At 36.6% G+C, this 13,540-nt stretch overlaps 1 protein-coding gene across 12 annotated transcripts in view; it reads right to left on the bottom strand.

The window, feature by feature from the left end:
* Positions 1-13,540, bottom strand: part of Robo2 (roundabout guidance receptor 2) — a 531,698-nt gene that overhangs the window by 62,787 nt on the left and 455,371 nt on the right. For all 12 annotated transcript variants that reach the window (XM_052741005.1, XM_052741004.1, XM_052740998.1 and 9 more), the window contains 3 exons: positions 8,519-8,750; positions 4,183-4,307; positions 1,755-1,926 (listed from right to left, as the gene is read on the bottom strand). In XM_052741005.1, coding sequence (XP_052596965.1) covers positions 1,755-1,926; positions 4,183-4,307; positions 8,519-8,750 — 529 coding nt within the window. The remainder of the gene's footprint in view (positions 1-1,754; positions 1,927-4,182; positions 4,308-8,518; positions 8,751-13,540) is intronic.

A 13,540-nucleotide genomic window follows, 5' to 3' on the forward strand; every position in this document is an offset into this window, starting at 1 on the left:
ATATCAGCAAAACACATAAAAGATCACACACTGAAAACTACAAAATACTGTTGCAGAGTAGTAAAGAAGATTTCTATAATGAAAACATGTATTATGTTCCTGGGAAAGACTCACTGTTATCCTTACTCAGTTTGACAAAGAGATTCACTGCCTTTTCAATTGCAATTCCTTGACACTTTTGTACAAACTGACAATCTGATTTGAAAAGTATGTGAAAAGTGAAAATAGCCACAACAATTTTGTAGAAGAAAATGATGACATTTTCACATTACCCAATTTTAAAGACCACTGTAAACCACAGTAATGAAAACATTGTAGTTTGGCACATAACAAAATACAGACATTAGGAACTCTGAAAGGGATTCACATACATTTATTTTATTAGGGGAGGGTTCAACAGATGCTCAACAATTCAATTTGATAAATTTATAGAATATGTACATCTCAGCCTTTCAACTTCATGCAATTACCTGAAGATGAATTATAGACTTAGGTATAAAGGCCAAAATTATAAAGTTTCCAGAATAAATTTAAAATGTCCTTCATGTAGATATAACACAATTTCTCCTAAAACAATATATATATATAAAAGAAAAAATATTAAATTGTATTTCATTAAAATTTAGCACTTATTAAAAGACACTATTAAAATAAAGAGAGAACTCATGGACTAGAAGAAAATTCTCTCATTGCCCCACTCTCCTGTGTGTGTGTGTGTGTGTGTGTGTGTGTGTGTGTGTGTGTATAACCAAGAACTTCATACAATATGCAAAAGGACAAGAAATTAGCATAGATAAAGTTGTTTTACATCATTAACATGCAAGAAATTTGAATCTAAAATCATAAAGATACACAGTTTACATCCACTGGAATGTCTCCTGTTACAGACCGGCAATACCAAATGGTGGTGGTGATGCAAAGAAACTGGAAGTCCTTTTTCTGGTTTCTAGGAATCCTAAATTTTACAATTTGCAAATTGTTTAGAAGCTTCAAGTAATGTTAAAAATACATAATCCTATTATCTGTAAATTCTACCTCCAAGAACTTCTTCAAAGAAATGCAGGCATGTGTTCTTGCAAAGGCTTAAAGAAGAATGCACATTCTCTAAAGAGAAAATCAGGTAAACAAAATAGAGCATATTCATAGGATTCAATACCATTCGGTAACCAAGCATTTAAATTGCGTTAAAATACATGAAGGAATCTCAGGAAATGTTGCTTGAGTCAAAAGGCAGACACAAAATTACCATGTTCTAGATAATTCCATTCATATACTTTTCAAGAACAGACAAACTTCACCAACAGTAAAAGAAACACTTTTATTAAATTATGTGAGTAGATTTAGCATGAATTTCTTCTCTCATATGCGTTATCAAGTTCTTTCGGGCTGCTTCTCATTTTGACATATTCTAGCTCAAATGAGGCATATAGCTTATACTCTCCAGTGATTACCTTATTTTTCTATATTTTCATTGAACCACAATTATTAGTAGATCTATTGAGTACCAATAATTTTCTAGTCATGTAGCCAACTTTTAATAATAAAACTCAATGGTTATAGCTATTAGATATAGGACACATATACAACTATTTGTGTGAACTATTTGTAAGAACTGTCAATTTACCTACATGCCTGTATACCCATACAGGGTGTACTATAGGCGTCTCTCAAAATAAGTGGCCATGGTCAAGATGAACACTCAAAAACACAATCTACCTTGCTGGAGAGATACTGAAGTCCAGGCTGTTACTCACCAATTATTATTGGCTGTGGTTCACTTTTTACTCCAACCCCTGCACTTGTGCTGGCGGCCACTTCTACCCGGTATTGAATTCCAGGGAATAAGCCACCTATTACCACAGAACGGATGGCTGCATCCACAGTTTTGTTAATATGGAATCGTGTTTCATTTCCCAGACACCAGATCTATAGAAAAGGGAGAGTAAAAAGAGGTAATATGATGTCTCCATTCTGGCAATTCAACTATTATAATTGAATGCATACACAAAACAGACTAATCTATTTTTGTAGTTATATAAAATTGTTTATAAATGACATTTATAGCCATCCCTTGTGCTTTATGTATATTCACGTGCATTTGAGAGTGAGCAATATGACAAGCTGAAACTCTGTCATGTTTCTTCACATCTCACTATTGTCATGTGAGTTTACACTGAGCAATTTAGAAGGCACGGTGACCCTTGAAATAACAGGTAAGTGATGGGCATTTTAAATTTGATATTTGTGTACATAAAATCTTATCATTTTCTCTGCTTAATTTATCAAAAAAAATCTTTTATACATAATCCAATATAAATTTGGTGACTGTGTATTGTGTTATGTCAATGGTCTTTAAGTATACAGCTGAATAATTCATATTTCATTCAATAAAATATCACTTTAGGAAGTAGTTAACAGGATTAATTGATCTCAGTTACAGGAATTGATCAAAATGAAATTAAAGTCAATATATACAAAGATATAAATAAATCTTAGTGTTGATCAAAATATATCCACACATTACACATGCTTGAAACAAAATGGCAAGAAGGGTTCAGACACAAATGTTGAAGTAGCTGGGTTGTTATTTCAATATAAATTAAACTCTATGGCATGTTTTCATTGGAGATACAGAAATTGTTACTGTAAAATGGTTATGAAAGTTCTCAAGTATCTACATTTTTTTCTTATTATACAATGTTTCATAAAAAATGTGTATGAATACATAACATTTGTTTCTGAAACAGGGAAGCTCTTGGAACATTTTTAGCAAGAGAAATCCTGTAAATGGTATATTTCATTTAAATAAGATATCTGTTTTACTGATGGAGGTATATTTAGCCCTTATCTGAATGTATACCACTCTACCTAAATATGATAAATATATAATAGGTGAGAAATATCATGCTGTAACCTATTATTGCTATTTAATTAAGCTCAAGTTTAGAGTTTTTAGCCTTGGATGGCATAAAAACAAATCTTTATCTTCATTTACAAACATGTAAGGAGTGCTTAACTTTGTAATATTAGTACTGTCAGTCACACTGTATGACTTTAGAATTGACTTAGTTCTGTTACTATAAGGACTTTTATCCTTCTTAAGCATGTTTGCTTAAAATATGATGGGGTGATTAAACAAAAATATCTAATTAGCATATCCGTTTGCTTCAGTGAGTTGACCAGTAATGTGACAAAGGTTTAGTTTTTACTATCTTTTAGGAATAAAGCCGGGCGGTGGTGGCGCACGCCTTTAATCCCAGCACTCGGGAGGCAGAGCCAGGCGGATCTCTGTGAGTTCGAGGCCAGCCTGGGCTACCAAGTGAGTTCCAGGAAAGGTGCAAAGCTACACAGAGAAACCCTGTCTCGAAAAACAAAACAAAACAAAACAAAAATGAATAAAATTCAATCTGCATAGTTTAGCATGAAATTATTCTTCTATTTTTCCATTCTGCCTATTTTTCCACACCAGGATTGAATTTCTGAAGTAAGGTGAAATCTCTAGTTACTGATACTCGCTCTACCTGGCATGCTACATTCCAAATCCTAGAAATATATGCAAATATAAAAAAAAAAACATTGCTTTGAAAGAAATTGAATGAAAAAATAAATTCCAAAGTTTAATATATAATCATATCATGATTCAGCCAAATTTATTATAAAAAGTTAGACACACTTAGTGTCTTGAACATCAGCGATAGTCATGGAACAACAAGAAAGTGTTTTTTTTTCCCTTTAGATTCCATCAATTCAAATATGAGATAATTATTTCTTGCTATGCTATCAAAAATTTGTTTCAATGGTCATCCCAAGGGAAACTTCAATGTGAGTTGGTACAGCAGTCTTGTTCCCTCCCCATCCATTTTAACTTTCCTAGTCGTCAGTTCATCTCTCCTTGACAATTCGGGTGAACTTGGTTTCAGTATAATCCTTACTTCTACCTCAAGCCCCTCCTTCCATCATTCCTGAATCTCATTATACTGAAAACCATTCCACTCTCCATTGTCCAACTGAGTTCTACATCTCCGACCTTGATGCTAGGTTCTCGTTCGCTATGCTTTCTCACCCTTTCCTATTACACATCTCACTTTCCAATTGAGCATTTAGAGAAAGGCTCTGTTGAAGTAGTACTCAGATCTCCTGGGGTAGCTTGTCTGTGGGCCTCCCTTTGTTAGCCGGGCTTACCTTATATTCCTGAATAATTCCGTTCTGGTGGTCTGGGGGTGGAGGATCCCAGGATACACTAATGCTTGTGCTGTTGTGGCTTCCAACCGTCAGCACAGTCACAGACTGGGGAGGGGCACTGGGGGCTGCAGAGGAAATAGACTGAGTATAAACAGCAAGTTCTTGGTATGCACATGCTTACAACACATGAAAGCAAAGACATGACCTTTAAGGTTCTATGTTGCAGAGAAACCTCAGGTGACTGTCCAGGAAGCTGGCTGTTTCTGTCATAACTCACATTTTTGGAAGTCGCTTGTTTGCACTTTCTGTTTTACTAGGTAATATTATTTCCTTCTGGGGTGTCTGAGAGAGTTGAAGATTAGATAGTTGTAGTTACAGTTTTCCTCGTTAAGAAATTCAGAAAAGAAGCTCATTAAGAGGTGTTAAGTGTGGAAGTTTGTAAGACATCATGAGATAGTTTTCTGTTGGTAATACAAGATAGGATAGAAAGTGAATTAGGTACATTTTGGACTAACCAAGATAGGATAGATAATGGAATATTTTCTCTGAATTTGTCAAACACAAATGGACTAGATATTGTTGATATATTTATTGCTTGTATATATTGTATATAGTTATTTTACTAATTGTATATAGTTTTTCTTATATTAGTTTTAATTTTTTATTATTTTTTATTAGACAAAAGGGGAAATGTTGTGGTACTTTATTTGTGCTTTAATAAATAAAGATTGCCTAATAAATAAATAAAGCCATTGTAAGTAAACACAAAAGTCATGCCATGTTAGCACACAGCTTTAATCCTATCACTTGGCAGATAGGGATCTGTCTGTATCTCTGTGAGTTCAAAGCCACACTGGAAACAGAGCCAGGTGTGGTGGCACAAGCCTTAAATTCCAACACTAGTCAACCATGGAGGTCTGGAGATCTGTACAGACAGACAGGAAGTGACAGAGCTGGACAGGAAGAGGAACTGATATAGTTGGACAGAGAGCAAATCAGATGGCAGAACAGCAAGGCATACAGGTGTGGATAGACAGGAAGTATCTCACATTTGTTAGCTGCAGATTTGGTGAGTTAAGGTTAGCTGTGGCTTTCCCTATTTTCCTGATCTCTCAGGTTCTCACTCCTATATCTGGCTCTGTGTTTTTTATTTAATAAGACCATTTAGAAATTTGCCCGGGCGGTGGTGGCGCATGCCTTTAATCCCAGCACTCGGGAGGCAGAGACAGGCGGATCTCTGTGAGTTCGAGGCTAGCCTGGGCTGCCAAGTGAGTTCCAGGAAAGGCACAAAGCTACACAGAGAAACCCTGTCTCGAAAAACCAAAAAAAAAAAAAAAAAAAAAAAAAAAAGAAAAGAAAAAAAAGAAATTCGTCTGAAGTTCTGCCTTCTAGTCACCCAGAATCTGCATATAGTATTTGACCAGTGACAGCTTGTTCAAAATCAGGCTTTGAATTTAATGTGTATTTTAAAGTGGTGTAATCAGTGCGAGTACTATACAGTCAATAACAAACTAAACAGCTATACTCAGGGTGTTTTTCTATGTTAGCTATTCGGTGTGCTGCTAGTTTCCAATCTTTCCAAGGACCTCAGAAAGTGGAAACAACTCCTAGCTCAGTTTTGAGTAAGGGGGCCATATTGGAAGATTTTACTGAGGTCAACCTGTAAGTCAGAATTTAAAACCAGAATATTTTATTCTAAGAAGTTTGCATTCTTTTATCTTTAATGCTTTTTTTGATTTGTTTTTTGTTTTGTTTTGTTTTTTTGAGACAGGGTTTCTCTGTGTAGTTTTGGTGCCTGTCCTGGATCTCGCTCTGTAGACCAGGCTGGCCTCAAACTCACAGAGATTCATCTGGCTCTGCCTCCCGAGTGCTGGGATCAAAGGCACGTGCCACCACTGCCCGGCCTCTTTAATACTTTCTAATGGCTATGTTTCTAGAAGAATTCATAATAATACTTGAACCAAAAGTATTTTCAGATGATTTATCCCAAAATGCAAACAAGCATTATTTTCTAAACCGAGGGTTTTTTGGTATTGTTTGAGAAAAGTAAAATAGAAACGCAATTATAAATCTCAACAACGAAAACAATGCTTTTCTTTCCATACTGGGAAAATTAATTGACTATTCGGAACTGTCTTATAATTTAAAATTTAAAACATATTTTATGTGGCAGGGTAAGAGACTCTGCTAATAAAATTGAAAATGGGCTCATGTTGGGTCACACGTGAAATGGAGGTTTTTTTGAGTTCTGGGAGTCATTTCCTTCCTTTATAGCTTCTTCTATAACTAACTACAGCCATGCTGAGAAGCGATGAGTGAGAAACAGTTCCTGAATTTAGATTGCAGGGTCTCCCATTCAGGGGTTCCCAGAGCTAGGAAACACTAACTGTGCAGAACTCAGTCATTTTCAGCGACCCTCACAACTTAACTCAACAGTAGGAAGAGAAACGTTGGAACATTTAGATGATGCTAAAAATCTGTCTAGAGATTTAAAACAAAGAATTGGGGACCACGAAAAGATTTCTATAAAACCATACATGCTTCATAGAGCCACAATTTACACTCCTTACAAATATCCTAAACCACCTTTCACAGGCCAGCTAAGGTGTCCCATATTTGGTAAATTTGTCATGGCCTATTTCATTGGCATGACGTATTTGCATTGAGATACAAGACACGGAGAGACAGCTGCTAATACAGTTTGCTCCTGAATGTCCCCCTGTGTGACAGTACTGCTCCAGAATGTGGCACCGTGACATAAATCTGACCACTTGTCTACCAGCCTTGCAGTTATTAAGTAAGTAGACTGCACTGGAAACTAGCGCTTGGAAGCCGGCTTTCCCTTCTTGTTGCTGGCTAGGCGAGAACTCCAGGCCTGCTCCCTGACAGCTCAATTATTCTGCTACTCCACTCGCCTTTCTGCAGATTTGAAAGAACTTGAATCTCTGCTCATTGCTCCCAGACTTAGTCCAGCTGAGTCCATTTGTTACATTTACCAGGCCCCAGAAAACTGAGATAAATGTAGACTGAATGCTGACAAATGCCTAATCCACTGGAAAAGGAAAAGTCCACTGTAGTGAAAGTGATTTTTGGAACAAGGCTTAAAGTTATCCTAAATTATAATTACTTGTGCCATTCACTGGTGGGACAAGTTTTTAGCATACATCAAGTAAGAGAGAAAAAAAATATTAATGTTAGTATTTTTCTTGTTTTTATATTTACTGAAAGTAGTACGGTTTCAAATATATTCAATTTTGTCCATGTTGATGGACTGATCTCACTGCAAATCAATGTGAAGTTAATATTTTTATTTTGTATTAAATTATAGGAAATGTGTGACTTCAAAGCTATTTGGTTGAGCACAGACATATGCCTGTTAGTATTTGTAGTTTGTTTTCAAAAGGCTGTTTCTTGTATCATTTGACACAAACCATTTTTAGAAAAAAGACTTATATAGGAAGTGTGGCCACAAAGTCCATACACAAGCTGAATTGGGGTGGGGGCTCAGAGTACTGTAGTCTCGCCTTTTTACTCTAAGGGCAGCATGTACTAAAAGCCTTTCATTTACTGAAAGTAAAAAGACTGGCGAAAATCTACATTCATCTCAGGGTCACCAAAGGTTGACTTTAAAGTATCTGTGGGTAAAAAATGTTCCAAATATGGGGGAAGGGGATGAAACTCTTTGAGAGAAGTTGGCTATAGCAAGTGTGCAAACGGCATTCCAAAGGAGAAATCATGGCTCTGACTGACAGTCCCTACAAAGAAAAAGAACTGATAGATGTCAGGCTTGGCTATGTCCCCAAACAGTGGTCACCTCAAATAAGCCTGTTCTGTGTGCTTGAGTATCTTAGAGAATGGCTTCTGAAGCTAAATGAGCTAGAGATCCTCATTAAAATACAGAAATACATTATAATCAGTTCAAATGTACTGAAACAAGGTTTAGGACAAAGTGTAAGAAAAGATTAGATTCTGATTTTTTTCTTCTTTTTCTTTATTTCCCTTTGTTCTTCTTGTCAGATATACATTCTGACTTCACACACACACACACACACACACACACACACACACACACACACAAACACACATGCTCATACACCTCACACAATCCTTACACACACATCTCTCATTTACATGTTTCCACCTTTTTACATATATATGTGTGTGTATACATATTATATATATTCTTCCTATATTCTCAGAATATAAGGAGAAAATTACCCTCCCTAGATTCAACTCTTAGATGATCTTTTTTCTGGTCTTCCAATTAATAGAAGTAAGAACTATATAGAAAACGGCTTAAATAAAATTTTTGTTTACATTAGAAACCTTTACTGACCTTCCTCAGTAGTACGGACCGTTTTTGATTCACTGTCCATTCCTTGGAACTCATTAAAATATGGTCTGACTTTAATTTCGTAAGTCACCCCCTTTTTCAGATTTGCTAGGACAGCACTCCTCTCAGTGGGGACTTTGGCATCTAGATTTTGCCATGCAGTTGAAGCTTGTAGGCCAGAAGTCTGACGATACATCACTCTGTAGCCCTGAATAAACTGGGGTTGCCGATCCACCTGAAAAACAGCATGGGATAATTGATGGAAAAAGGGATGAAGTCACTGAGGAACTGGCCCATCTTTGCCCTCATCATAGCCACCTGATTGATGCTAGGGCCTTCTCATTCATTTCCCTTCCTCTAATAATGTCCTTCAATTGCAAGTACACATTGCTACTTTAAAATCTTTCTTAAATGATGAGTAGACCAAACGTCTCCTTGTCTGAAAATATCTCACACTAAGCTAGCCACACATGCTCTACCAACGTCAGAGTTTATCAAGTTTCATTTCTCATTTGCTTTCTATTTTCCCATATTCAACAACTCCCATTTTCCTGGTTTTCATAAGTAATATGCCATTTGTTAACATCAATTCATTAATAACTTCTCCTCTATAACCTCTGTTGTTGTTCTTACTGATAGGTGCCAAGAACTTTGCTGACTTCTGAGTGTGAAAATGGACAATGAAGGTGGATCCTTATTCTTTTTACATTCCATGTGGAATTCGGCCTGGGAGGAGGGGACTAGACCTACCTGGACTGAGTCTACCAGGTTGACCTCAGTCTGTGGGGAAGGCTTTGCCCTGGAGGAGATGGGAATGGGGGGGGGTGTTGAGGGGAAGGTGAGGGGGACGGGAGGGGGGGGAGAACAAGGGAATCCGTGGCTGATATGTAGAACTGAATTGTATTGCAAAATAAATTAATAAAAAAAAAAAAAAAAAAGAAATGAAAGTTAGTAGTTAGACATTACAATAGAAGTTGTAGTCATATTAGATATGTTTTAAAAATTGAGCAGATATATTTTAGACAGGTCATCTTCAAACCCTTCGGAGATCTACAGAATATGGCATTTAAAATGTTTTAATAACTTAGAAAATTTTTCTTTTTTGTTATGATTATGAGACATGTCGGCTCCTGGCAGTACCAATCTACTTCAGAGAAAATATGGGCATTGAAGAAACTGCATATGGAGTTAACTTTCATTGTGGCAAAAGTTAGCCACTGGACAACAAAGTATCCTTGAATCAACTGCTGACAAAATGGACAGACAGGACATGAAACAAAGGACTACTGATTCTTGCCAAAACGAGTGTGGTTATGGCTTTATCAAAAGGCATCTTCTGAGGCCAGGACAATATGGCACCATCCCTGAAGTGGCCTTCGCAATTTGGAAAAGGTACAGTGCCCTTTTCTTCGAAGGCAGCTGAATAGGCAGTGGGCCGATGGCTTCTGATGTGCAATGGAACAGCAGCTGAAACAGTTATTCTTGAAGAGTAACTAAGCTCACGCCTCGCAATAGTAAACTGGCATTTGACAGAGGGATGTGGAGAAGAACGGGATGTTAAGATGAAGCCATATATACACAGCCAAGAATGGACAGCTGAATTAAAAAATCAACAACAATTTCCAGAATTTAAAATCCTGAATCATGACATGACACTAGTGGAATTCAGGTGTTTCTGGTACATGGACTGCTCTCACCCAATGTGAGGTTGAACTGTCGACCTTGTGTACATCCTACTTCACAAATGAGTCTGTCAGATATGCTAAGCCTATAGGCTGAAGATGATGCCCCAACACTGTGGAGAAACCTCAGGTGACTGTCCAGGCAGCTGGCTGTTTCTGTCAACTCACAAATTTTTTGGAAGTTGCTTGCATGCACTTTCTGTTTTTATTTTTGTTAGCTAATATTATTTCCTTCTTGGGTCTCTGAGGGAGTTGAAGATTAGTTAGTTATAGTTGAAGGTTAGTTAGTTATAGTTGAAGATTAATTAGGATAGAAAGTGAATTAGATACATTTTGGACTTAACAAAATAGGATAGATAATGAAATTATTTTCTCTGAATTTGTCAAATACAAATGGACTAGAAAAAAAAAAAAAAAAAAAAAAATAATTATTCAAATAATTTTAAAGTTGCCATAACACATAACCATAAGCAAAGGCTCTGAATGTGATGCCCTGGGAATTAAAATGTCTCGTGGGGAGAGGAAGCACAGTTAGAGGGCAGATAATCTGAATGAAAGAGTGGAGGTCACCCAAGAGATAAAGCAAAGGATAAGATTGCTTACACCCCCGTGTCTGGATAAGCTGCAGGAGAAATGGAAGCTGTGATCCCATCATGTTTAAAGTATATGATCACTTATCCCTGTTAACAGTATCTAACTCTAAGTACATCATTTCAGCAGCCTCTTCTTCCTCTAATGGTCTACAGGTTTTGACAGCTTCCATGTCTCTTCCTGTATTAAATAGAAGTTTTTTTTTTTTAAACTAGAAGTCTGAGATTTTGAATGTGACTATCAAAATCTTCTTTTTAATTTATGACACCTGGGAGAAGGCTCAGTTGGAAAACTGCCAGCCTTCTGAGCTTAAAAACCCTGAGTTAAGAGTCTAGAACCCACATTAACACAACTACAAGACAAGACAAGTTTTGCTGATGTATTCTTAGCTTTGGAGAGGGGAGACCGTGGGCTCATTGGCCAGTCAGCCATAGCCCATTTGGCAAATTCCAGAGCACTGACAGATACTAAGGGGTGCTAAGAATAATGCCAGATGGATATCAACTGATACATAGGCTTTCCCTCATTCCTTCTCTCTAAAAATCCCAAAGGTTGTTTTTTTTTTTCTTTTTTTTCTTTTGAAGAGAAACATTTAAAAATGTTTATTAGTTCTTCAAGAGTTTCATTCTATGTGTTTTGATTATATTCATACCTCCCCCAACTCTTTCTGGATTAACATCTCTTCCCTTCCTACCCAACATGATATACTTTTCTATTTTTAAATCCTTTAAGACAAATTTGTACTGCCCAAATATTCTTGGATGTATGGTCTTGTACCAGAGAGTGGTCAACTTATCAATGGCTACCTACATACACTCATATAGAAAACTCTTTCTCCTTCCCAGCTGCTAGCAATTGCCAATAACACCACGGTTTGGGGTGGGATTGTGTGCCCAATTCCTGTCTCCATGCTGGAATTTGTTTTGGCTTGGGTTTGCACAGGATTGGTACAAGCTGTCTCAACTGCTCCTCTTCTTAAGAGGTTTTATAGTTGCCTAAGTTACAGGGGAAAATGCCTTTTAGGTTTTAACAAAAATAACAAAAAGATGTCAAATCATTTTACTAGTTTACCTTGCTTCATAAATGAACAATTTGAACATAAACTACTGCAGCTGCTTCTCCAATCAATACCCCAGATTACAGCTTGGTAGCCATAGGCTCAGAAATGCAAAGCCAGCCATTTCATTATGAAAGTGTAATGATTAGTGAACAAGAAATGAAACGACCTCATTTTAAGACAGCCACGGAGAAATAAAATAAGAATATGAGGTTTTACTAGGGCTTAAAATTTCAATTATCAGAATGCTATAAACAAAAGGGTTTTCTTGTATATATTAACTTCTAATCTTTATTGTTTAGTTGTAGTATGACATATTTTTGAGAGAAAGAAACAAATGGATGAATAACAGATCACATTATTGTTTTCACAAAGTAAAAAAAAAATGCAAAATTTCAGTTAAAACAGAATAAACAAAGGAACTGTTTCTCTTTAGAATGCTCTAGCTAGAAGCTTTGAAAATTCATGGATTTCTTACAAGTAAACCTTCAGCTGATAAATGAGTCTCAAAAACTAGAAATTCCTTCTTTTAGTTGACAGATTTTAACCCCTAAAGATTCTCTGGAATTAGAGTCACACTTTTATGAGGCTATATCAAGAAAAATTAAGCTCAAGCCTAACGTGGAACCTCATGCATGACCTTAGAATGCTCAGCCATGCTACCAATTTGTGTTTGTAACAGACTGACGTAATTTTTGAAAGCAGAAGTTGCACTAACATAAAATTAAGCAACCAAGGAACAAAATTTAAATTCATGAGAACCAGAGAGAATTGCCTTTCATCAAAACTGCCAGAGTTTACAAAAAAAATCCTTGCTGCGTATGTTAAAACAACATTAAGCTTACGTTTTATAAACTTCTCTGAATTCCCTTTAAGTGAATTTATATACTGAAAGAAAGACATAACTCACAATAATAGCTTGTTAATACTGAAAGAAGCAAGCTGTGTTTTTAAGAAGAACATTAAACAGCTGTTTGGAGATGAAGGGAGTCTGTAAATCAGGGCAAATTGGTTTTATCCATGTTTGGATTTCATTAATTAAGTGTTTTAGGTACTTTATGAAGCTAATGTTTACTACACAGCATTGCTCTCTCACTCCAGTGAGCACTGCCATCAACCAGTGGCTAGTAATGGTCTCCTTAATAACAAGAGTTTAACTTAATCTTGTGCAGTTGGGAGGCACTGCTTAGAGGGAGGGAAAATGTTATTACAGGTGACAGCAGAAAGGGAAATGCCGAAAGTGGACCTGAAAAACCGATGAGCATTGAGTGAGCAGAGGCTCTATCCTATTCACTCTAGCTCATCTTGACAGGTGATCATTTCCAACCTATGTCTTATGCTTGCTTCTAATGTTATTAATAGACAGGTTAGTCTATGGATGCTCTGTTAGTATTTATTCTAATCAATGTCTAGTCACACATTCTTGTGGTTTAAAGCCCTAAGCTAAAAAAATGGCACTTATGACAGATTAACAAAGCATTTGTGTTCAGGAGGAAATAGAGAGCCATAGAGAACGCCTGTCGCCCAGCTGTGTCACCTGATGATGTCCACCTTCACCTGTTTGACTCTCTGAGCTTAAGAATGCTTCCTTTCTTCAGCTAGCACATGGCACGGGGGCAGGAAAGAGTGAAATCATGAATGGAAGTGAATGAACCCTGGAGTTTGTGGAGATGAGCATTTACAGAGCATTTTTGT

The sequence above is a fragment of the Peromyscus californicus genome, unplaced genomic scaffold (assembly GCF_007827085.1).
Source record: "Peromyscus californicus insignis strain IS unplaced genomic scaffold, ASM782708v3 Scaffold_16__1_contigs__length_79575227, whole genome shotgun sequence".
NCBI classification, from domain to species: domain Eukaryota; kingdom Metazoa; phylum Chordata; class Mammalia; order Rodentia; family Cricetidae; genus Peromyscus; species Peromyscus californicus.